The sequence below is a fragment of the Octodon degus genome, unplaced genomic scaffold (assembly GCF_000260255.1).
Source record: "Octodon degus isolate 3935 unplaced genomic scaffold, OctDeg1.0 scaffold00360, whole genome shotgun sequence".
Lineage (NCBI taxonomy): Eukaryota > Metazoa > Chordata > Mammalia > Rodentia > Octodontidae > Octodon > Octodon degus.
The window spans coordinates 996387-1019638 of NW_004524936.1; the positions used below are offsets into that span (position 1 = coordinate 996387).

The 23252-nt window shown below is 42.6% G+C and overlaps 2 protein-coding genes, 1 non-coding gene and 1 pseudogene across 10 annotated transcripts in view; 2 read left to right on the forward strand and 2 right to left on the reverse strand.

Annotated features, from left to right (window-relative positions):
• Pfkfb1 (6-phosphofructo-2-kinase/fructose-2,6-biphosphatase 1) overlaps positions 1 to 6008 on the forward strand; it is an 86990-nt gene extending 80982 nt beyond the window's left edge. For all 7 annotated transcript variants that reach the window (XM_004648205.3, XM_004648203.3, XM_023708418.1 and 4 more), the window contains 4 exons: positions 499 to 628; positions 3523 to 3585; positions 4532 to 4596; positions 4941 to 6008. In XM_004648205.3, the coding sequence (XP_004648262.1) occupies positions 499 to 628; positions 3523 to 3585; positions 4532 to 4596; positions 4941 to 5000 (318 nt within the window). In that variant the 3' untranslated portion in view covers positions 5001 to 6008. The remainder of the gene's footprint in view (positions 1 to 498; positions 629 to 3522; positions 3586 to 4531; positions 4597 to 4940) is intronic.
• Positions 6009 to 6763: 755 nt separating this feature from the next.
• On the reverse strand, positions 6764 to 18258 carry LOC101577575 (trophinin). 2 transcript variants are annotated; one of them, XM_023708415.1, is made up of 13 exons: positions 18191 to 18258; positions 16791 to 16864; positions 15334 to 15408; positions 14586 to 14690; positions 14412 to 14475; positions 14095 to 14174; positions 13529 to 13620; positions 12475 to 12554; positions 12339 to 12381; positions 11893 to 11955; positions 11237 to 11351; positions 7155 to 10051; positions 6764 to 6982 (listed from the first exon to the last, which is right to left on the reverse strand). In XM_023708415.1, exons 2-12 carry the CDS (start codon positions 16833 to 16835, stop codon positions 7166 to 7168), a joined length of 3648 nt encoding a protein of 1215 aa, XP_023564183.1. In that variant the 5' UTR covers positions 16836 to 16864; positions 18191 to 18258; the 3' UTR covers positions 6764 to 6982; positions 7155 to 7165. The 2 variants fall into 2 exon arrangements, with proteins under 2 accessions (XP_023564183.1, XP_023564182.1); XM_023708414.1 differs by having other exon boundaries at positions 15334 to 16509.
• On the reverse strand, positions 11571 to 11699 carry LOC111814571. The gene has a single exon (XR_002819531.1). It is a non-coding gene; the product is annotated as a small nucleolar RNA SNORA11 (small nucleolar RNA).
• A 2991-nt stretch (positions 18259 to 21249) lies between the features above and the next one.
• LOC101577982 lies at positions 21250 to 22148 on the forward strand (annotated as a pseudogene).
• The last annotated feature ends 1104 nt before the right edge of the window (positions 22149 to 23252 follow it).

Sequence of the window (23252 nt, forward strand, 5' to 3'; positions counted from 1 at the left end):
ATTCTGTTAATTAATAGAATGATTTGTTCTAATGGTGTTTGTAAATAGGATCACAAGTCCGCATCTTGTACAGCAATTAACCACTAAGAAGATTATATGCAGTGTATTATTTGTTGAAAAATAAAAAATAAAAAAACCTTTTACTTGTGAGATAGCATGGTAATAATTGGTATGTCATGACAAGAAGTATGTATTTAGAAGACCAGAATGACAGGCATTCCAAATGTGAACCTTCTATTACACATTGCTATGTTCAGTGCAGTTGCTTGGTTCACAGGTATGAGCATATATAGTTAGCCAGGTTAAGAATCCTACCAATTAACTGCTAGTTTCAAAAACCTGTTTAACAATTGAGAAACTGAGACTGTAAGAAAGAAGTGAATTGTCTCCTGAGTCAACAACTCAACTGCTGTCAGAACCAAGTTTTCCTGATTCCTAGGCCCGAATTCTTCCTCTCCCCATTTCCCTTTCTTACTCTAGTATTTTTCTCATATCTAGTCCTATGAAGATCTGGTTCAGCGTCTGGAACCAGTTATAATGGAGTTAGAACGACAGGAGAATGTACTAGTGATCTGCCACCAGGCTGTCATGCGATGCCTCCTGGCATACTTCCTGGATAAAAGTTCAGGTAACACTCTCCTCACTGTTCTATCTAACATGGGGTACTGGATGTTATTTAACATCCTGAAACTAACAGAAGTTTATATCTGAGTGGTTAGAAATCTAATATACACTATGAGTCAGGTATGATGGCACAGTGTTATAATCCCAGTACTTGGGAAGCTGAGGCAGGAAGGTCACAATTTCCAGGTGCACCATGGCTTAAGAGCAAGCCCAGGCCAGCCTGCAGTAGACAGAAAGACCCCATCTCAAAAAAAAGCACACTATATACAATGAGATTGTTTAAGTTCAATTTCTTTCTTATATGCTACCTTTGACAATGTGCTACAGTCCTTCTGGCTTTTGTTTCCCATCTGTAAAACTTGGAGAATGGTGAAACTCAAATGACATATCTAAAGAGCTTAGGACAGTTCATAGTACATCATATGGGCTAAGTGTTAGCTACTACTATTAGCGTTAGTATTATTTTGTTTGTTTGTTTGTTTTGTTTTTTGCGGAACCGGGGATTGAACTCAGGCCCTTGCACTTGCCAGGCAAGCGCTTATTCTACTGAGCTATCTCCCCGGCCCCTGGAATTAGTATTATTCTGAGCTAATATTTTCAAAGCCAGCATTGATAGCCTGCCTCAGTGTAACATGCTGAGTTAGTATTTCCCTGAATTTGTCCTGAGGTGATAGTAGACTCTTCTGTAGCCTCCTTTCCTAAGTATATGTTTGTCTTTACTCTGGGGTTGATATCTGCAAGATAGTGATGTTTGACTTGAGTTTTTTTTCAAATCATTTAAAAATATCTAGGCATTGTATTTATAGAGTATCTGTGTACAGACTATATACAGTAAACTTCAAACTAGGACAGGTAGCCTAGCAAAGGGACTATTGTCTCAGTTTCACATATGAAAGTCCATTTTTAATGGACTGGCGAAACTATTGCCATTTCTAGGTTATTTTAAAGGCATCTGAGGACAATGAAAAATGATATTCAGTGCCTACAATATTTTGACCACTTGAGTTCAAACTCTATGATGCTATTTTCAAAATAAAGAGCATTTATAATATGGAGTTATCCAGAATTGAAACCCAGGGCAATTGAGGATATGCCATTGGATCCATCATTTTCTCTTCCTGTGTCTTCAATTTCTCTACTGGGAATCAGTGATGGGATGTGTGGTAGAATTTTTGTACTGCCAGATTTCTTTTTTGTTTACATTTCTACTTCTCAGGACAATTTTTGATACCATGAGGCAGGCACTAAAATTTACATTATCCAGACAAAAACGTTAAGGCCCAGAGAAGTGAAGTTACTTGCCGAAAGTGATGGGCTCAGAGTATAAGGGATCAGAGTAGATCTAAGGTATATGCCTGCCCTTTCAAATATTCATGGAGTATAGAGAGGGAAAAGGTACTTTCCTCTTTCTTCACTTCCTGCTCATTTTTAGACACAGGCCATCCCAGCTGTTCACAACTGTCCCTGGAACAAGGCAAGGTGGGATTGGAAAGATACTCACCCCATTATTTAGGTGAATAATGACACTAGGGCCAGAGAGATTATGTGATTGGAAATGTAGACACACACAAGAACTAGAACACTCTCAGAGAACACCTAGTTTCATCCTGTCCTATAGCGTAAAAGCCAGTGATGTGAAACTCAGAATGGCTGGGCCAAGGTTAATAGTTGAGGCAGCAGGAAGGCTATGTCAGAGATCTCAAAAAGTTGCTTTCCTTTCCCTGAGTCTCTTTCCTCATGTGGACAATAAGAATAGGTAGCGCCACAGCACTTCTGTGAAGATGCACTGGGATCGTACACAGGCAGCCCTTTGCCTAGGCCTGATGCTAATGATGACAAAGATGAGGAGAAGCAGGATGGATGCCTAGAAGAATGTTCATGTTTCAAGAGGAAGAGAGGCTGATGGCAAGCTTGGAAAGCCTAGAATGAGTGTAAAGGGCAGAAAGCCACAACAAGTGATATTCTACCTAAATTAGGATAAATAGTAATTTATATGCAGTGTGGATAGGAGAGAGAATAAGGAAAAAATGCCCAGTAGGTAGGCCTATTAACCCCCCCACTAGGACATTACAATACCTTCATGGCAACACCTTTCCACTGTAAAAGTGGAACAGGCATCTTGTCCTCAGAAAATCCTTTGTGAAGAGTCCCTGTACTGCCACTTTTTGACAATATAACTTTGAACCAATGCCTTTCCTCTCCAAGTCCCAGCTTCCTCATCCATAAATTGGGCCTAATCACCCCTCTCCTCTCAAGGCTACCTGTTAAATCAATGGGACAACCGGACTAGACAGGAAATTGTGCATGATTATGGAAAACAACAACTTTCTGCATACCCATCAATAACTGGAAAAGAGTAAATTAACCAATGCTTGTCCATGCATAAGTGAGAGAGGGGTTAAATAAAGTTACCCTGGGTTAGAGACAATGCTATAGATGTGGTCACATATCATATGAACTTCTGCTATGGAACTGGCTTATATAATATTCTCAATAAATACTTAACAGGAATTTTGAGGCCTTCGTGGTGGTGGTGGTGGTGGTGGTGGTAGTGGTGGAATCTGTGGAAGGCCTGGGCTGGGGTTGGAGGGAAGCCTGTCTTGGCCTCCTGTTGGACTTGAGAATGCAGAGGTAGCCATTTCCACATGACCCCCCTGGCCCTTCCATGGCCTTCAGTTTGCCAATCACTCTCAAGATCTTTCCTTCCTGCTCCTAGGTCAACCTGGCTGGATTTCTCCCATGTTGCTTTTAGCACTGCCTGCTGCAGACTATAGTATGTGGGTCTCCGGTGAGGCCCCTTTGGGAAAGATGAGGTGGAAGGGGGCAGTACTTACCAAGACTAGACGCTGGGGCAGTAGTGCCCTTTCCAGTACTGTGTCTCTGATTCTTCTTTTCCAGAGGAGCTGCCCTATCTCAAGTGCCCTCTGCACACAGTGCTTAAACTCACTCCTGTGGCTTATGGTGAGTACCCCCAACCTCATCTAGGATTTATTAATGCCATGAACATGCCATTTGCCAAGTAGAGGCCTAAAAGAAGTTCCCTGGGTAGGTGGTTAGATGGTGAAAATGGGACTTGTGACAGTAGGATAACAGGAAAGAACTGGGATTTTCAGATGGCTTGGCTCCAACTTTCTGTCTCTACCATAGCATTGAGTACAAAATATTAAGCAGTTGAGGAGGGAGCCCTAAGAGACTAGAGGAAAACTGTAGATTGGGTCCATATTGGCCAAAGACCAATCTAGGTGGTTTAGAGTCTCTCATGACATTAGTTACCTATGAAACGTTCATGAATAGAGAAAGACCAGAATGAAATCTAGTATGATATATAATTAGGGCAGGCCTACTGAAGTCTGCACTGAGTATAATCTATAGGGATAGATCTAAAGGGATTTCAATAAGCATTAAGGTCTCTTCTGCAAGCCTCAAACCCCAATGATAAATGCTCCTTCCTAAGGCTTCTTAGAACTCCTTTGTAGCCTCCATACTTCTGATGTTGCTGGAATCATACTGTCCTCTAAATAAAACCTCATTGGCTAGGGCAGTAGCCTAGGGCTCTTCCACCTGTCCTCCATCTAGAATAATTTGGAGCATCCAGAGTTCTAACAGTCTTAGAATTGATCACTGTCTTGCAGGCCATGAGAGTTGAAGGCCCCAGAAATCAACTCATCACTTTCTCCATGTACAACTAAGCAGCTAAATCTCCGAGAAGTCAGGGCGGAGCTGGGATAATACTCCATTGGCTGTTTCTTAACCCTAGTATCTTCCCCACACATCACACAGCTCACCTGCAATCTCTTCCCTATGGGCAGACACAAACTGCACAATATAGAACTTGGGTGTGGAATTATGATGAGAAGACCTATGCTTACCTTGGGGCTCATACATTCATGAGTTATTCTTTTCCAAGGCTGCAAAGTGGAGTCCATCTACCTGAATGTAGAGGCTGTGAACACACACCGGGAGAAGCCTGAGGTAGGTGAGGGACTCTGTATACAAGTTGGCTGTGAACACATGATAAAAACATCTTCCCCCACAAAAAGGCCAGATCCTTATAGATCCCAAGTGTTTCACATCAATGGGAAGAATAAACAGTATCCAGAAATTCAGGAACCACAGCCTAGGCCTGGAGCACCACAAAGGAATAGAGCTAGGATAATCCTTGCCTGAAAGGCTTCAGGTTCAGACTCCCCCCAGTTCTGCCTGACAAGAGTCAGACTAACTAAAATATGGGTGCCTGATAAGACAACAGGAAACTCAGTGACTGGGATGCTGTACTTTCATCTCCTTTCTATTAATCAAGGGTTCTCTCTTCTCAGAATGTGGACATCACCCGGGAACCTGAGGAAGCTCTGGACACTGTCCCTGCCCATTACTGACCTCTTTCCAAGCGTCAGAATACCTGCCCTCACCGTCTTCCTCCTTTATGAGCTTTTTAATCTTTTATCCTACCCTAAAAAGATGCTGGCCTTTGCCTTACTGGGAGAGCGTTACCTCTAGTTAAGAAATCCTTAGCAACTCCAAGGCAGGTCTCAATTTTTAACCACAAATTGGAAGTTGCATAGCTCTGGATGAAACACTTTCTTAATTATTCTCTGATCAGAAGACTTCTCTTACTGTTTATACAAGGACAGGAAAAAGTCACATTTAGGTTTATCTCATTGTTTTCAAGATTCTGATTCTGATCTTGGCCTAGCTTTGGTGCTACAGATGTGGAATGGGAGAGAGCTTTCCAGAGAAGTGAGTAGCACTTCAAAAGATGAGGGAGAAGATTGCTTGACAGTCAAAGTGAATGAGGGCAGGACGCCTGCATCCTTATACTTAGACAATCTGACACCTATACCAAGTTCTCTTTTGCAACTGTTATTGCTGTCTTGATTTCACTTTCCATTTGAATGACCCAACCAAAAACCTGGCCTCCCAGTCCCCTAACCTCAATTATATAATCATTTTCCTATTTTTTACAGATCTTGGCATCATGTTTCTGGCCTGACTTTGAACACAAACATCTCACGCTTAACCAAAAGTTTTTTACAAAGGTACTCATGCATGTAGTATTTCTTTAATGAACAGTATTTCTTCTTTTACAATATCAGGAGTATAGTTGTTCAGACTTCTGCATTATCTCCCAATCCATCTTCTGCTTCCTCAGTGTTCCTCCATCCTTAATCACTTTGGATACTATGGTGTACCTCTTCAGTCATTCTCCATTTGCCAACTATAGGTCAGGTCAGGTACCAGTGACCCAGTGATAAAAATACTCACAGGGTTGCTGTGGTTGTTTTGTCCTTTCTTCATAGCCACCCACCAAGATCCAAACCTTAGGGGGCTTGTGGGTTAGCTCACTTGTTTAAGCACCTGCTTGGGCCACCCCAGTGAGGTGTAGGGAACCGTGGTTCAATCCCCAGCTCCACTTGCCTTACCAGACTCACCCTTCAGGCAGCCTGAGCCAGCCAAAAAAAAAAATCCTTCTCAATTTTAATAGGCCAAGAAGATAGCTCAGTAGAATTAAGCACTTGTCTGCCAAGCACAAGGTCCTGAGTTCAATCCTCAGTACCGCCAAAAAAAAAACCACCCGCAAGATCCAAACCTTGAATAATCCATGTCTTGCATTTTGACGGGTTCTATTACAGGTCTGCCAATCAGTGCTTGAAGTAATCTATATTTATTTCCACAATTACTCCTAAATCCTGCTGAAATCCAGAGTCTTCATCTATTCTCTACCATCCTATCCCATCCCACCTTCTCGTACTACATCAGTCAATTCCTTACTCTTCTATATCTACCTCTTGGCCTGCTTTAATGGCCTTGGCCCCATAGTCTACACAGTATACACAAGTCTTCCTCTCCTATTCCAAGAAAACCTTCCCTTTTCCCCATGTCTACCTCAATAGTTCCCCTCTGCTCCTCCATGTTTAGACAAATTACTCAATGAATCTATACATACTATCCTAAACTCTCTCCTATTACCTTCTATCCCAGACTTTCCCAGGCATCTCTTTCACTGAAGAAATTTCTGCTTTTTAGATTCAAGCTGGAGAGCCATATTCTCCAACAGCTATAGTGATCTCTAGCTCTTTTATAAACCCAAAATGTCACTGATGACTACCTAATCACATTAAAAGACAAAAAACAACTTCAATTCATTTTGTAAATTTAATGTAACTCTGATACCAAAATATGACAGCACACAAAAAGCGAACAATAGAGCAAGAAGAGAAAACAGATTTTTCAAAGCGTGTCACCCTTGGCTGATTGGTAGTGGCTGCTCAGACTGCTGTGTGGACAGATTTCAAGGCTGTACATTGGCTCCATGGGAAGGAATGCTGCAGTTCACTAGTGACATATATAAACATTAAACCTAAAAACAAAACACCAGACCAGAACACATCTTAGCACCAAATGTACTCTTTTCTCATACTTCCTTCATCATACATCTTTCCATTCAGCCCTCCCAACCCAGGATTATTTCTTATATCTCTGAATATTATACCCGTTCCCATGGGCTTTTGCTATGAAAACATTGCAATTACCTGAAATCTTACTAGCTGTAAGAGAAGCCACAGGCACCAAGATTAGTGGCGCCACCACCAAAGCCAGCACCAGTGCTTGGTCCACCGCTGAATCCAGAACTGGTACTCGGTCCACCGCTGAATCCTGCACTGGTGTTCAGTCCACTGCCGAAGCCAGCACTGCTGCTTGGTCCACTACTGAAGCCAATACTGGTGCTCAGTCCTCCACCAAAGCCAGCTCCAGTGCTTGATCCAACAGAGCTAGCTCCAGTGTTCAGTCCACCACCATAGCCACCAATGCTTTGTTCACTGCAGAAGCCAGCACCGGTGCTTGGTCCGCCATTGAAGCCAACAACAGAACTTGGTCCACTACTGAAACTGGCACCAGTGCTGGGTTCACCAGGAAAGCCAGCACTAGTGTTAGAACCACTGCCAAAGCCAATGATTGTACTTAGTCCTCTGTCAAAGCTGACATTAGGCCCACTGCCAAAGCCATTGCTGGTGCTAAGGCCACCACTAAAGCCTGTACAAGTCCCAAGTGTGCTGCCAAAACCAGCACTGGTACCCAGTCCACAACCAAAGCCATCAGTAGTGACAAGTCCCCCACCAAAGCCAGTACTGGTGCCTAGTCCACCACCAAAGCTAGCACCAGTGCCTAGTCTGCCACCAAAGCCAGCAATGGTGCCTAGTCCATCACCAAAATCAGCACTGGTACCTAGTCCACCACTAAAGTTAGTATTGGTGCCTAGGCCATTGACAAAGCTAGTGCTGGTTCCTAAACTGCCACTGAAGCCAGTGGTAGTACTTAGGCTGCCACCAAAGCCAGCACTCGTGCTCAGTCCCCCTCCAAATCCAGTACTGGTACTTAACCCATTACCAAAACTAAAACCAGCACTGGTACTTGGTCCATCATTAAAATTGACACTGGTGCTAGGAGAGCCACTAAAACATAGGTTTGTGTTAGATGCACTGCCAAAGCAGAGGCTGGTGCTGGGAGCTCCACCAAAACACAGGCTGGTGCTATGAGCACCATCAAAGTTGACACTGGTGCTGGGAGCACTACCAAAGCCAATGCTGCTGTTGGAAGTACCACCAAAATTAGTCATGGTACTAAGTGCCCCACTGAAGCCAGTACTGGTGCTGAATGTACTGCCAAAGCCAGGGTTAGTGCTTGGTACACCACTGAAGCCAGCAGTGGTGCTGACAGCTCCACCAAATCCAGCACTGGTGTTGAGAACTCCATCAAAGCTGGCACTAGTGCTGAGAGCATTTCCAAAGCTAGTACTGGTACTAAGTGCACTGCTAAAGCCAGAACTGCTATTGAGTGCACCAGCAAAGCTGGCACTGGTGCTGATGACACTGCCGAAGCTAGCACTGCTATTGAGTGCACTACCAAAGCCGGTACTAGTGCTGACAGCACCATCAAAGCCAGCACTTGTATTGATGGCCCCACTAAAGCCATCACTACTACTGAATGCACCGCTAAAGCTGACACCAGTGCTGATGGCACTGCCAAAGTCAGCAGTGCTGAGTGTAGTGCCAAAGCTGGCACTGGTGTTTACAGCATCACCAAAGGCAGCACTGGTGCTGATTGCACCACCAAAGCCAGCACTGCTATTTAGGGCACCACCAAAGCTGGCACTTGTGCTGGGAGAACCACCAAAGCAGATGCTAGTGCTTAGTGTGCCACCAAAGTCAGAAGTGGTACTAGAAGAACCACCAAAGGAGACACTGGTACTAAGTATGCTGGTGCTAGGATAACCACCAAAGCAGATACTCGTACTGAGTGTGCCTCCAAAGCTGGAACCAGAGGCAGGGGAGCCACCAAAGCATACACTTGTGCTAAGTGTGCCTCCAAAACCAGTGCTGGTGTTAAGGGCACCACTGAAGACAGTGTTAGTGGTAGATGTACTGCCAAAGCTAGTACTGGTACTAAGTGCACCACTAAAGCCAGCTGTTGTGTTGTTGAGTGTGTCTCCAAAGCTAGAGCTGGCTCCAGCACTAAAACTGGCACTGGTACAAGGTGTACCATCAAAACTAATGCTCGCTCCACTACTGAAACTAGTGCTGGTGTTCAGTGAACCACCAAAGCTAATGTTTGATCCACTACTGAAATTAGCACTCATGTTGGGTGCACCACCAAAGCTAATGCTAGCTCCACCACTGAAACTAGTGTTAGCATTGGATGTACCACCAAAGCTGATGCTGGCTGTACTGCTGAAACTAGTGCTAGTGTTGGGTGCACCACCGAAGCTAATGCTTGCTCCACCACTGAAACTGGTAATAGTACTGGGTGTACCACCAAAAGTAATGCTGGCTGTACTACAGAAATTGGCACTGGTACTGGGTGTGCCACTAAAGTTGATGCTGGCTCCACCACTGAAACTAGTGCTAGTGCTGGATGCACTACCAAAACTAATGCTGGATCCACTGCTGAAGCTGGCACTGGTACTAGGTGCACTACCAAAACTAATGCTGGCTGCACTGCTAAAGCTTGCACTAGTGCTGGGTGTATCACCAAAAGTGATACCACCTCCACCACCAAAGCCACCACTGGAGCCGGGTGTATCATTGAAGCTAATACTAGCACCATCACTGAAGCTATCCCTGGTACTAGTTTCTTGGTTGAAGTTGACATTGGTGGTGGCATCTGCGTTTTCTTGGGCTCTAGCTTCAATTTCAAATGAAAAGCTGTTCCATGCCTGAGTGTCATCACCTAACTCTTCCCTTGTCAGGCAGTCAATATCCATGTCATCCCAGTTCCAGGGCCCAGCCACAGCTTCCTCTCCAATCCCCATTTGGGCTCTTGCCTCAGCCCTGGCCTCAGCTTCAGCCACAGCCACAGCTGCAGCTTGAACTTCCATCTCCACTGCTTCCCGATACTGAGTAGCCCAGTCCTTGGGGTCTTTCTTCTGTACCTGAATTGGAAATTATAATCATTATACAAAAAAATAACCCTTAATTATGTGTGAAACACCTATTGAGAGTAATAATTCTAAAAAATGTCTTACTTATTGAGACTTTATCCTGGAACAGTCCTCAGATCTAATTTCAGCTCTGATAACTGATATGTGGTATGACCTTGGATAAATCACTTAATGTCAGTGAGCCCAAATGTCTTCATAATATGGGAGATGGTTAGAAAAGGGAAAAAGGGGATATAAAAATAATTTAAGATGTGTTACATACATGTACTAATTCCTCATGAGGAATATAGACATATGTACTGCAAATATGTAGTAATAAAAAAATAAAAATTAAGAGATATAAAGAGATAAACTATGTTATGGACTGATTATATGTGTCTCTACAAAATTTGTTTGTTGAATATCTAACCCTGAAAGTGACTGTTTTGGAGATAGGTCCTTTATGGAAGTCAAGTTCAGTTACATCAGGTCCTAAGAATAAGGCCTGATCCAGTAGGTTTCCAGAGAGTCAGGGCTTTCTGCCCTATGATGACACAATTAGAAGGCATTTGTCTGTAAGCCAGGAAGACAGCCCTCATGAGCAACCTGTCATCAGAAACCTACCATGTTGGCCCTTGATCTGGGATTCTCAGCATCCAGAAATGTGGAAAAATAAATTTCTGTTTTTTTTTTAATTTTATTTATTTATGTGTGTGTGTGTGTGTGTGTGTGTGTGTGGCCAGCTCAGCCCACCAGGGGGCTGGCTGGCTGGCATGTGGTGCTGGGGGATCGAACTGTGGTCCCTGGGTTTTTGCTAAAGCTTGTTCTAAGTAGGTGCTTTAGACCACTGAGCCATCTCACCAGCCCTAAATTTCTGTTTTATAAGCAACCAAGTTTGTGGTATTTTATTATGGTAGCCTGCGATAATTAACACATTACTGATGGGCCATAATTCATATGTCTCACTGCTAGGCAGTTTGAACCACCATTGTTTCAAGCCAGTAGAAACATGTTAATACATACTGTTAAGAATGAATGATAACATGTAAACTATAAGTATCAGCATTCTGGGACATCATTGAAGCTTTTTATGTATGCACTACCAGTTGGTCTGTATTTTTCTATCATTATACATACCCTGCTTCATCCAGGGATGTTCTATTCCCCTAATATGCCAAGTTTAGGCAGCTCTATTACCTTGCAGGCAAACTTGAGGACTTTCATCTTGCTAGTCTCATGGTATGAGCGCAGGCCCCAGAAGAACTCGTATTCAGGTGGTCTGCTGTTGGGGACCCTTTTGTATTCCAAGTACCTTGGAGAAAGAAAACAAATGTTGTTCTGACCAAACAGACCTGTCATTTAACTATGAACCCCCAAATGGCAGGCTCCTATAACAAAATACCAATTTCTGGAGAAATATTTTCTAAGCCCTTCCAGCCCCACACTCAATTCCTATACATAGATTATGTTCTTGGCTTCTACCACTGTATCATTTCCTATTGGCCCTGTGGAAATTAGTTACTTGGAGAACATATATAGGACATGATGTCACAGGAAGACTAGTATATCCTGCCACCTGTGGGGAGTAAACAAAGATTCCTCTTGGATGTGTTGTAAACAAAGGAGCCCGTCTTAAAGCTGCTTGATCTGAGCATACCCCATCCCAAGGGCACTATGTTTGATCTGGCCCAGTCCTAAACAGGTGCATCCACAGGAATTTTGGACTGAACTTACTAGGACACAGTTGCCCATCCCTAAAAAATATAAGAAAGGCAGTAATGAAGCAGTTTCTGAAGCAAACCATCACACCCAGAATACTTCAGGGCCGGATAAAGCCTCCAAACATCACTTACTTTTGTTTCACAAACTCGTCTGTGATGAGTTTCCTCACTTCCCCAAAAAGGGAGTGCCTCACCCTGGCAATGAGAAAGATAACCTATGAACAGAGAACTGCACACAGAATCTAGGACTGCCTAGATGAGAGGAGAGCCATTTCCTAACATGGAAGAGACCTCTAGCACATAGGGAGTCTCAACAAAGTGAAGAACGTAGTTGAGCACAGTCACTGAAAGCAAGCAGTGGAGTCCAGATGGTTCTTTGTCAGGGACTCCTGAAGGTCTTTCTTACATCTCAGAACAGAGGACAGAGAAAAAGCACAGAGTTCAAAACAATTTCCCCATCCACCCAGCCAGCAACTCCCGCCTGCACCACCAGACCACCAGGCTGATGCAATCCTGGGACCGTTCTCTCTTGCCAAAGGACAACATGGACAGCAAGCGCTGAGAGAGCCCAATCATACCCAGGGTGCAGCCCCAACTTGCGCAGCACCTCCCAGATGACAGCTACAAGGGGAGGCAAGAGGAGACAGGGACAGAAAATGAGCACGTGGAATTCAGACTCTGGCTACCCATTTGGTTTCGTGCCTAGCCACTCACCCTCACTGGCCTTGTTGCCATTCATAAAAATGACGCTCAGAATCACCATGAGGAGACCCAGCTTGGGTGTATCCTTTGTCCTAAGAGAATAATAGGACAGAGAAAAATTTTATGTCCAGGAGCCACCTGCAAGACATACCAGACAGTTGACTGGGCTAAATCTTTCCCACATATCTCAAATGTGGGAGAATTCTGCCCAATCCATGATTCCAGTTCTACATGACCCCAGGTGAGGCACTGAAGAGTCATGAGCCACAGTCTCCTACTCAGTAAGGTGGGAAGACATATCATTCTACCCAAGTCCTGAATTGCCAAGAAGATGTAAAAATGCCTGGGTGAGTCCTTTCTCAGAGCCCTCAGCCCTGTGACAGTTCAGTGCCCCAGTGATAACACTCCCCATTAACTTGGGAAAATTCCCAGATCCCTCTATTATACCCATATCTAGACAGTAAAGAGGTGCAGCTAATGTAGTCTCTTTGACATGAACCTATGGTGATTCTGCTAGTCTTACTTCACGTGTCAACTATGACTATATTCTTAAGTCACTACTTGGTTGGACTATTTGCTTGCTATCTTCTAGCAGTGAATTCTTTCCAAGTTAGAATATCTACTTCTGCAGGTCAAGGATAGCATTTTTCCTTTTCTAACTCTCCAGAGGTAGTAGAGTAAGCACTACACAAAAATGTATGCAGAGGAAAGCCTTTCTTGTCTTTTGAGCATAATGATCCCACAACCTCCCTTGAGACACTCAAGAATCTCTCTACCAAAGCTAGGTTAGGGACTCAGTTGAAGAGATAACAGATATACTGTCCAGGGAAGTTTCTAGACAGATAGCTAACATGACAACAGAAATGTCCCACTCCAGCCTCCTACAACCTCTCATTTAATCCTAATCAGGCAAGACTACTTCTCCAACCATGAGCAAGAGCTGTGTCAGGAGTTTTTAGTCCCTGTCTTTCCTGACTCTCTAAAAGAATGTCAGGAGAGTGGACAAGGGCGGTACCATGGATGAAAGCAGAAGTCCCCCTTCCACCTTAACCCTTTCCCAGCTTACGTTCCCAGTATGCCTGCAGAGGATTCCCGAGTACTGATAAGAATATACAAGCTACTTTGCTTATCGATTTCCTTCAGATTGATCCGAAACATCTGCCAAATAAAAGAATAACTTGTAAGATCACAAAATTCAGCATAAGAATCAAACAGCTTTCCAGGTATCCTGCAGCTCCCCATGTGCCTTGGGGTTTTGCATACATGAAACATCAGTGAGGTAATACATGAAAAATTGATAACTGTCCAGAACACAGCCAATATGCAACAAGTATACTCCTACAAATGTAAGGTGATGAACAGATGAGCATTTCAAGTACATGACAAAATGTATACAGCAGCAGACAGAAGCCAGGACTAAATTGGGTGGTTTGGGTCCTAGTTAAGCTTTTACCACTGAGATACTGTATAAACCAATGGCTATTGCAGGCCTCTCCCTAGGCCACTGTCTGCTGATCTGCACAATGATAGGTCTGTATTAGCAGGTCTGTTGTTACCCCCAGAAGGAATATTGCTCACCTTTGTTCCACTCAAGGATTTCCCAATGCATCCACCCCCAAGATGTCCCTTTACCTTCTCCAGAGCGTAGCTTGCTCTTTCAATGATCTCTGGGAAATATTCATCATATTCTTGGATGACATCTTTCAGCATGTCTGCAGGAAGCGAGAGGTGAGAGCAACTGGGCTGAGCAGGGGCCACAGAGCTCTACCCCTTTTGCCAGCTCTGTGGAGTCAGTGCAACTAGATTAATGGATTGTGATAGCCATAATGAAGTATAAGAAGGGGAGAGATGGAGATATGATAGAAGAAAAAGGCCATATAGGTAAAGGGTTACCTCCAGGCCTGGAGAGAGAAGAAAGAATAGTTTGAGGTGGAAGGTTAAGAGACTACCTGAACGCTTGATGGGGATCTTTGTCTGGTCCTTAACCAAGAGGTATTTCACCAACTTATTTGCCTGGGAGAAGAGGAACAAATGAGGAAATCAATATATTTGCAGAAAACTTGGAAGGATAGAAGAAAAGACAGCAAAGGAAGACAAGAGACTGAAAAGCATTGCATTCTTACCCTTTCTTGCAAAATGGCCACATCTCGGGGTGGTGGAAGCCTTCGGCCCCATGGAATTCTCCTGTAATTAATGCCACTTCTCTCATCACCATTCAGATGCTTGGACTTCATCATCATAAAGAAGGAAGGTACAGAATCACCAGGTGAAAAAGATTGTTGTCTCATTCTGTCCTACAAACAGTTCCTCCAACACCCCTTATAGTAGGTCTTGACCCTGCCACTGGCTGCACTAAGTCCCAGGCTTTTCTTTCACTATCTTCCATATAGGAGCCTCATTCCCCTGCTAGGGCAGGAACAATGAAAGGGCAGAATATAGGATCCTTCATCTTCCTTAGGTACCACTGAACTTTGCGAGCTATAACTAAGCATGTCATGTCACTTCTCTGGAACTCTTATCTTCTCATCTATATAACTGTAACCTATGATCTCTAGTAACAGTTACTTTAAAGACAGAGGGATAACATGTAAATGTACCCAACAAGCCTGGCACATGATATCTACTATGTACATTCAAGGTATATTACATACAGGTTGTATCTAAGTACTTAGAGGTCTTATTACCCCAACAATCTGTGAAATGCTGGAAACAGAAATTATATCACACTCTTCTTGGCATCTCCGCATGTTTATCTGAACAAAGGCAATAGCTCAAAGTAAAAGGCTCAGTAAAGGTTTATAGAAGAAATAAAAACCTAAACAGATAGGAATAGAAAAGCACAAAAGTTAAGAATACTGTCAGATAGCTCACCTTTCGGTTCCTCTTGCCTCTGGTCCTAGTTGTGGGTTCCAGACTCAACTGAGCCAGATAGTCATCTGCCAGTGCCTGGACAGCAATAGCAACCTGAGTCTCAAGGGCATTTATGCTGGTCTGAGAGGTGGCCATCTTGGCCTGACTCCCTTGTTCAGCAATTTGGGTCTCACTTTCAGTTACCTGAGGCTTTGTGACAGTCTTTCGAGCCCTAGACCCTCTCTTGACCTGAAGGCTGGCTGCTAGCATTTGGTTTGTAACCACTGGATTGGCAGGTATAGCCTCAGAGACCTCAAAAGCAGCATTTGGGGACTTGCTAACAACCTTCTTGCCCTTAGATTTTTTGGGCCGCAGAGCTGTTGCTGAGTTCTCAATCTGCCTGGTAGCTGTCTCAGTGGCATTTGGGGGCTCAAGATGCTCAGTGTCAGTATTTGTAGGCTTAACAGTAGTCCTCTTGGCTTTGGAAGCTTTCTTGGTTCTGACAGTGGGTGCTGTGGCCTGGACATTGGCTGTCTCATTGGTAATTTGGCCATGGGCAGTAGCTGTATGGTTGGCAGCTATAGCTAGTGAGATCTCAGTAGCATTACCTAGAGCCTTATTAGCAGCCTTCTTAGCCTTGGAAGTTTTCTTAGGCTTGGTGGAGGCTATAAAGGCCGAGGAATTGGCTGACTCATTGGCAATTGGAGCCTGGATAGTCTGTGAGATAACTGGGAGGTTTGGGGCCTGCAAAGGTGACTTCACCTGGGCAGTGACACCCTCACTGCCTGAAAGGCAACACTGGGAGACTAGGGCTGCCTTGGCAGCAATTCTCTTCATCTTGTTGGTTTTCTTAGGTGGAGCAGTACTTGAAGAAGCCTGAATATTGGTTACCTCACTAGTAGCTGAAGCCTGGCTGATCTGGGAGAAGATTGGTAGGTTTAAACCCTGCAAACTTATTTTGGGCTTGGTGGCAATCTCAGTGACTGATGGGACTGGAGGGGCAGCAGGTGTGGACTTAGCAACAGCCTTAACAGGGGTCTTCTTGGTCTTGCTTTTCTTAGGCCGGTTGGCAACAGATGGGTCTTTGGTTGCCGCCAATAGGGAATGCATCAGCAAGACATTGTCCTCTTCTTTTGTCTCAGTCTGTTCATCTAGAGGGAATGGAAGCCCCAGGCTCCCAGAGGGAGGCAGAGGGCCCTACATACTTAGAATTTTTATTTTCTGACCCATCTTGCCTCCCTACACCCCCCTTTCCATGAAGACCTCCCCTTTTCCTGAACATTATTTGATTGCAGAGGGTGGGATGAGGGGAAGTAAGCAAGGGACAGTCAAGTAAATTTTCTATTCCTCCCACTCCATCATGCAATGTATGACAGACAGGTTACACTGAGAGCCCTCTACAGTACTAGAGGGCATCAGAGCAGAGAGTAAACTCAGGACAGGAGAGATGGCCTGATGAAAATGCATAGAGGCCTCACCTGGAATGCAGGCATCCTATAACCATAGCCAGGCCTTCTATCCATCTTTCTGAGACGGCAAGTAACAGCTCGACCTGAGGGGAAAAGGTCTAGTTAGAGGAGAATGACAGGGAGGAGAAGATTCATCGATGCCTTACCCAATCTGAAAGGCAAGGGTTTCATCTAACCTTGGGCCCCAAACCTTTCAACTTGTGGATTCTCCTACATAGAGGCCAAGGCAATCTCTTTTCAGAGCACCAGCTCCTTTCGCTCCCAAGACGGCAAGTCAATTCTATGTCCTGTTCCCTGTACCGTCAACGCCCCCTATCGCAAGCTGGCCGCATGCATGCGCACTGAACAGGGCTACCCTTAAATCCACTGCTTTCCCAAAGGAATCTTCGAGGCCTTCAGTGCGCATGCGCTTCGGTGGACTGGCTAGTCTAACCAATTTATTCCCACAAACATCTCCTACTCTCAGAGCAACAAGACATCTAGGCCCCACCCCTACGCCCCCTCTTGATTACAGCATCACATCCAGGTCCAATCCTTCCCCCCAAATCGGCCTCTTCCCTCCGCTCTGCAGTACCACTTCGCACCGCCCTTCCCCAACACCGCCCACCCTCTCCTCCGCAGTACAGTCACGCACCGCCTCTTTGCAAAATGCCCCCTCCCTCTGCTCTGCAGTACTTCTCTGCACCTCCCCTTCTCTTAATAAGCCCCCTCCCTCCGCTCTGCAGTACGTCTCTGCACCGCCCCTTCCCCAACACAGCTCCCCCCTCATTCCACGTCTGCAAGTACTCTCGGCCCCGCCCTTTCTGGAACATGAATACCTCGCCCCCAAATCCAACGGTATTAACCTCAGCATTCCCTTTCTCGAACCCTACCAAGTTCAGCCTTTTTCCTTTTTCAAACCGGAACCAACTGGTTCCAGCCCTTTCTCCCTTTTGAGCCTGGGTTTTTTCAGCCGCTTAAAAAAGATTCTGTCCCCTCCTTCCTTGCTCCTGACCCCCCTTTTCCGTGGTCCAAACCTTTCTGTAGCCCAGAGCCTTTCTCCAGCCAGAACTGGATCTTGCTCTCTCCTTTCTCTCGCCTGACCTGTATCCTCCTCCTTTCTTACTACTGCCTAAATGATTTCTAGATCCTTCCTTTCTAAGATCACAACCAAGTCCATATCGTTCCTTTGTATTGCCGGAACGGTATCCAGATGTTTCTTTTCTGTGGCGAAAGGGGATTTCGCTCTCTTCTTCCTCTCATGAGAATCAAGTCCTGGCACCTCTAAACACGATCATTTTGATGCATTTAGATCCCGAATCTCTAACAGGTTTTCTTCAAACCTGGAGTAGGGAGTCAGGATCCTCAAAGCTACAACCCAGAGCCCCCCGTCCAAAGAATCTTCAATGATGGTGGGCATCTCAACTCACCCCGTCCTCTTCAGTCTTGAAAGCGTCTGCTCTCTCCAAGCCTCAGCTTAGGTCTGAGCCAGTTCCCCCTCCTTGCCCGGAAGTGGTCCAGCCTCTTTCCGCCTCCGGAGGGGATCTGAGTCCCTGCCTCCTCCACTTCCTTACTTTAACTTTCCGTTCTCAGTGCAGGTCCCTTATACTGTCTACTACCGCTTATTCTGCAATTATTCTCCTATTCTCCATTTAGTTTCTCTATTCTCCATCTTGTTCCCCTGTTCCTATTTGATTTCTGTTCCTTCTAAAAGGAATGCACACCTCCTAGGTCCCACACCAGTCCTTACAGTCTCCTCTAGTTACATGGTGTATTACACCGTGTGTCTGAGGATGAAACACTAGATCATAGGTTAGATTTATTTCTGTCTTCCAAATATAACCATGTACAGGCTCTAAACATAAAAATATAGGATCCTCTCACATTAAATATAATCAGAAGAAGTGCAGTAAATATAAGAATGTACACAAAATGTTTTTATACAATGACTATATTGATGCTTTTTAACATATTGAAAAGTATTGCAAGCCATGTTGGTCCTTTACTCATATACTATGTCAGTATTAGGATGTCTTTTGTGACACAGTGCCATGCTCAGGGTGAGAAAGAATTTGTGTCATTTGTTTCTTCACTCAAGCATTCAAAGGACAATAGAGGTAACTATCACATAAAATAGATTTTAAGTCAAAAATTGTAAGATGAGAAAAAGAGAGGCATTATATAAAGATAAAAAGTCAATTCATCAGGAATATGTAACAATTGCAGACAGAAAAATAGTAGATATATGAATTCTCCTAATATCAGAGCACTTAAATATATTAAGTAAATATTAATGGATTTTTTTTTTTTTTGGAACCGGGTATTGAACTCAGACCCTTGTGCTTGCCAGGGAAGCGCTTATTCTACTGAGCCATCTCCCCAGCTCCAGTAAATTTTAATGGATCTGAACTACATTGTAACAATAGTAGAGTGCTTCAGTATTCAACTTTCAACAATACACAGATAATTCATAAAGAAGATTTAAAAAATAAAACTTGAGCTTTATTTCAGATCAAACAGATACTAACAAACATTTACACAATATCTGATCCAGCACAGGCAAAATACACATTTTTTTCCTCAAGTGGAAATGGAATATTCTCCAAAATAGACCATTAGTTGGTTCACAAAACAAATTGTAACAAACTTAACAAAGCTGAAATTATATAAAATATCTTTTCCAATCATGATAGAATGAAACTGGAAATCCATGGCAAGAGGAATTTAAAAAAAAATCACAAACAAATAGAAATTAAAAAGAATGTAAACAAAAAATGTCAAAAAAATAAAAATGAATTAAAATATCTTCCTAAAATTTATTTGTAACCAGAAGAGACCTAGAGTAACCAAAAAAAAAAATTCTGGGCAGCAAGGGCAAGTAAGGAGGCATCAAAATATCAACTTTATTTTTACTTATTCTATTTTTTCATTTTAATGAGAAAAAAGATAAAATAACAATGAAATAGTTTCAAAACTGGTTAGTAGGATATGTAAATAAATATGTAAATAAATTGTCATGCAATACACCAAAACTCATAGGATGCAGTAAAAGCAATTCTAAAAAGAAAGTGTATGTCAACAAACAGTTTTATCAAAAAGAAGAAAAAGTCCAAATAACCTAATGGCACAACTCAAGAAATTGAAAAAGAAGTATAAGAGAGAACATTAGAGTAAAAATAAAATAGAAGCTATAAAAAATATATAAAAGATCCATAAAGCTGAGATATAAAAAAATAACAAACCTTTAACTACATCAATTAAAAGAAATGAAACCTATTCGAAAGCAGAAATAAAAGTAAAAACAATGAATTACACAGAAATACAAAGATCATAAGAAAATTCTAAGAATGGGCTGGGGAGATAGCTCAGGGGTGTAAGCACCTTGCCTGGCAAGTGCAAGGACCCGGGTTCCATCCCCAGTACTGTATCCTGTACTGACTCTAGAACCCTGAGTGCACCTTGATGGCTAACAAAACCGGGCATGATGATGCACACCTGTAATCCCAGCACTGGGAAGGCTGAGACAGGAGGATCACTATGTGTGCAGACTGCGTAGCGAGACCCTATACCAAATAAATAGATAAAAAGATTTTTTTAAAGAAGATAATAAGAACAATTATAATAAAGAAATTGGAAACAAAACATAAATGGATACATTCCTAGATGTGTGCTATCTAAAAATACTGAAACACGAAAAAAAATCTGAATTAACCAAGAACAAAGAAGGGTAATGAATCACTAATAAAAAGTCTCCTAACAATGAACAGTCTAGGATATAGTGATTTTTTAAATTCTTCCAAATATTTTAAAAGCTAATACTAGTTCTTCCCAAAATTTTTTAAAAATTGTAGACAAGGACATTTTTCTAAACTCATCTTACAAAGCCAACATCATTCTGATACCAAAGTGAAACAAGGATATTACAAAAGAACATTCTGGGCCAGAATCTCGAATAAGGTACATGAAAATATTCTCCAAAAAAATGCTTGTAAACTAAATGCAAGATGATTAAATACTTCAACCAGGGAGGATTTCTCTCAGGGATGTAAGGATGACTCAACTATACAAATCACTAGTTGTGATGTATCACATTAACATAATGAAAGATACAACTCATATGATCATTGAAGGGGGTATCAGAAAATGGAAGGATTCTTGTTCTTGGATAGGAAGAATCAACATGGTGAAAATGGCAATTCTCCCAAAGTTGTTATGTAGACTAATGCAATCCCAATCTAAATATCAATAGCATACCTCCTATTCAACTCAGTGTTGGAAGTCCAAGCCAGAAAAATTAAGTAACAGAAAAAATAAAAGGCTGCTCTAGAGAATTCCTTATCTTCTCCTGATTCTCTTAACCATTCAGGCACAAAAGAATGTGATTTGCCTACACCATACACATGGGAAGTAGAATTTTCTGGGAGAAGATCCCTGGCTTCAAACAATTCCTTTGACTCATCTGTAAAGTGGACACTGATTCACGCCAGTAATGAGTCTTTTAAGTTATGGTAGCAGAACCGTTGATGAAATAGATGATACAGAAGTTGAAGAGGCTCAAGAAGAAAAAATAAAATGGAAAGTTAAACTGGACTGTGAACAGATTCCAAAAAAAATTAGGCACCTTGGAAACTCTGCAACATCATCAAAGAGTTTGCCCTATAGAAAATCAAGAAGTAAAGATTATGAGTCAAATAGTGATAATGATACCTGCAGTCAGGAGCCAGAAAACAATTTTGAGAAAGAACTCCAGAAGTACATACGAGCTAAAGAAATGGCAAATGCTGCGCAATCCCTACTATCTTCTAAAGAATCTGTGAAGTAAAAGATAATAAGCTAGCTTTTAAACCGAAAAATAAAAATCGTAAACCCTGTCATAAGAATGGTAAACAGAAATGGGCTGGCAACGGAGACAGAGGACCAGATGCCTTAGTGAAGAGGAGGTCCCCAGAATGAGGAGGTGAGGCTAAGGAGAAGCAGCAGCACGTGAGAATGACTCAGGGATTCATCAACCAGCACACAGTGGAACGCAAGGGGAAGAAAGTTTGCAAGTATTTTCTCGAAAGGAAATGTATTAAGGGAGACCAGTGTGAGTTTGATCATGATACAGAGATAGAAAAGAAACAGGAAATGTGTAAGTTTTATGTGCAGGGATATTGTACCCAAGGTGAAGACTGCCTGTATTTGCATAATGAGTATCCTTGCAAGTTTTATCACACAGGAACAAAATGTTACCAGGGAGAGCATTGCAGGTTTTCACACGCTCCCCTCACGGCTGAAACACAAGAGCTGTTGGCTAAAGTTTTGGATACTGAAAAGAAGGCATGTAAATAAAATAGACTAAAAAAGCTTTCTATAGATGAAGAGTGGTTATGCCGCTCCTGTTCCAGATTGGTGGTTTGGAGTCACTCACAGGAGGCCTTCCTTGGAGCACCTTCTGGCACCAGTGTATGCAGCTCTTTTGCTGATGGCACAGCGCACTGTGAAGGAAGAGTCTGTCTTTCTCGGTGCTCCTGCCCTTGGGACAGGAAAGGAGGGCTACTCTGACTTGCCCGCTGTGGGATCGGGTGGCAGCACATTGTAGATGTGTTTTCTGTTTGACTAAGATTTCTCAATAAAATAGGCTAAGTTAGTCTATGTAAGAATGAGTAAGAAGTGGAGGAAATAGAAGCTAGATCTCCACATACTTTGGCAAAATATTTTTAATGATGGGTCACAGTTCCATTTTGAAGCTTAAAATTTATGCTTCTGTGATTTTATTTAAAAACAAGTCTCCTATCAGACATTCATTTCCAGTTTCTTACTATTATAAATAAAGTAATATGGCCCTTTAAAAAAAAGAAAGAAAAATAAAAGGCTTCCAAGTTTAAAAGGAACAAAATAAGTTGTTCCTGATTATAATTAATACACTTCTGTTGTATATTTAAAATTCGAAGAAAATAGATTTGAAGTATTCTTGCAACAAAAAATGAGTATATGAGGTAGTGAATATAATAAGTAGCAATATAATACCTACTTGTGAATTAAAAATGAACACAAAACTTAATTTCCCAAGATTGAATGGAAGGGTTGGTGAGATAGCTCAGTGCATTAAGTGCTTGCCTGGCAAGCACATGGGCCTGAGTTGAATCCCCAGTAAAAACAAAACAAACAAACAAAAAAAAAACCCCACCAAGATTGAATGGAGGTCTATAAGCCAGATTCCCTGTGTATTTTGATGCTGGTTAAAACTTAATACGTATAGTACTTACATTAATTGAGTCTCCTTATATCATGATGAAGCACTGATATTTTGTAATACTACAGCAGAAGAAATAGAAAACATGAGCATAAGTATGTGTTGGCTATTTGAGGAATCCGCAAAACTATTGCTACGTAGAAGAAAGCAATTGATCTCATCTTTTTAAAAGTTTATCTCATCTTTTTGAAAAGTTTCTTCACCTCAAATGAAATTACCAATAGAGTAAAAAGAAAACCTATGAAACAGGAAAATAT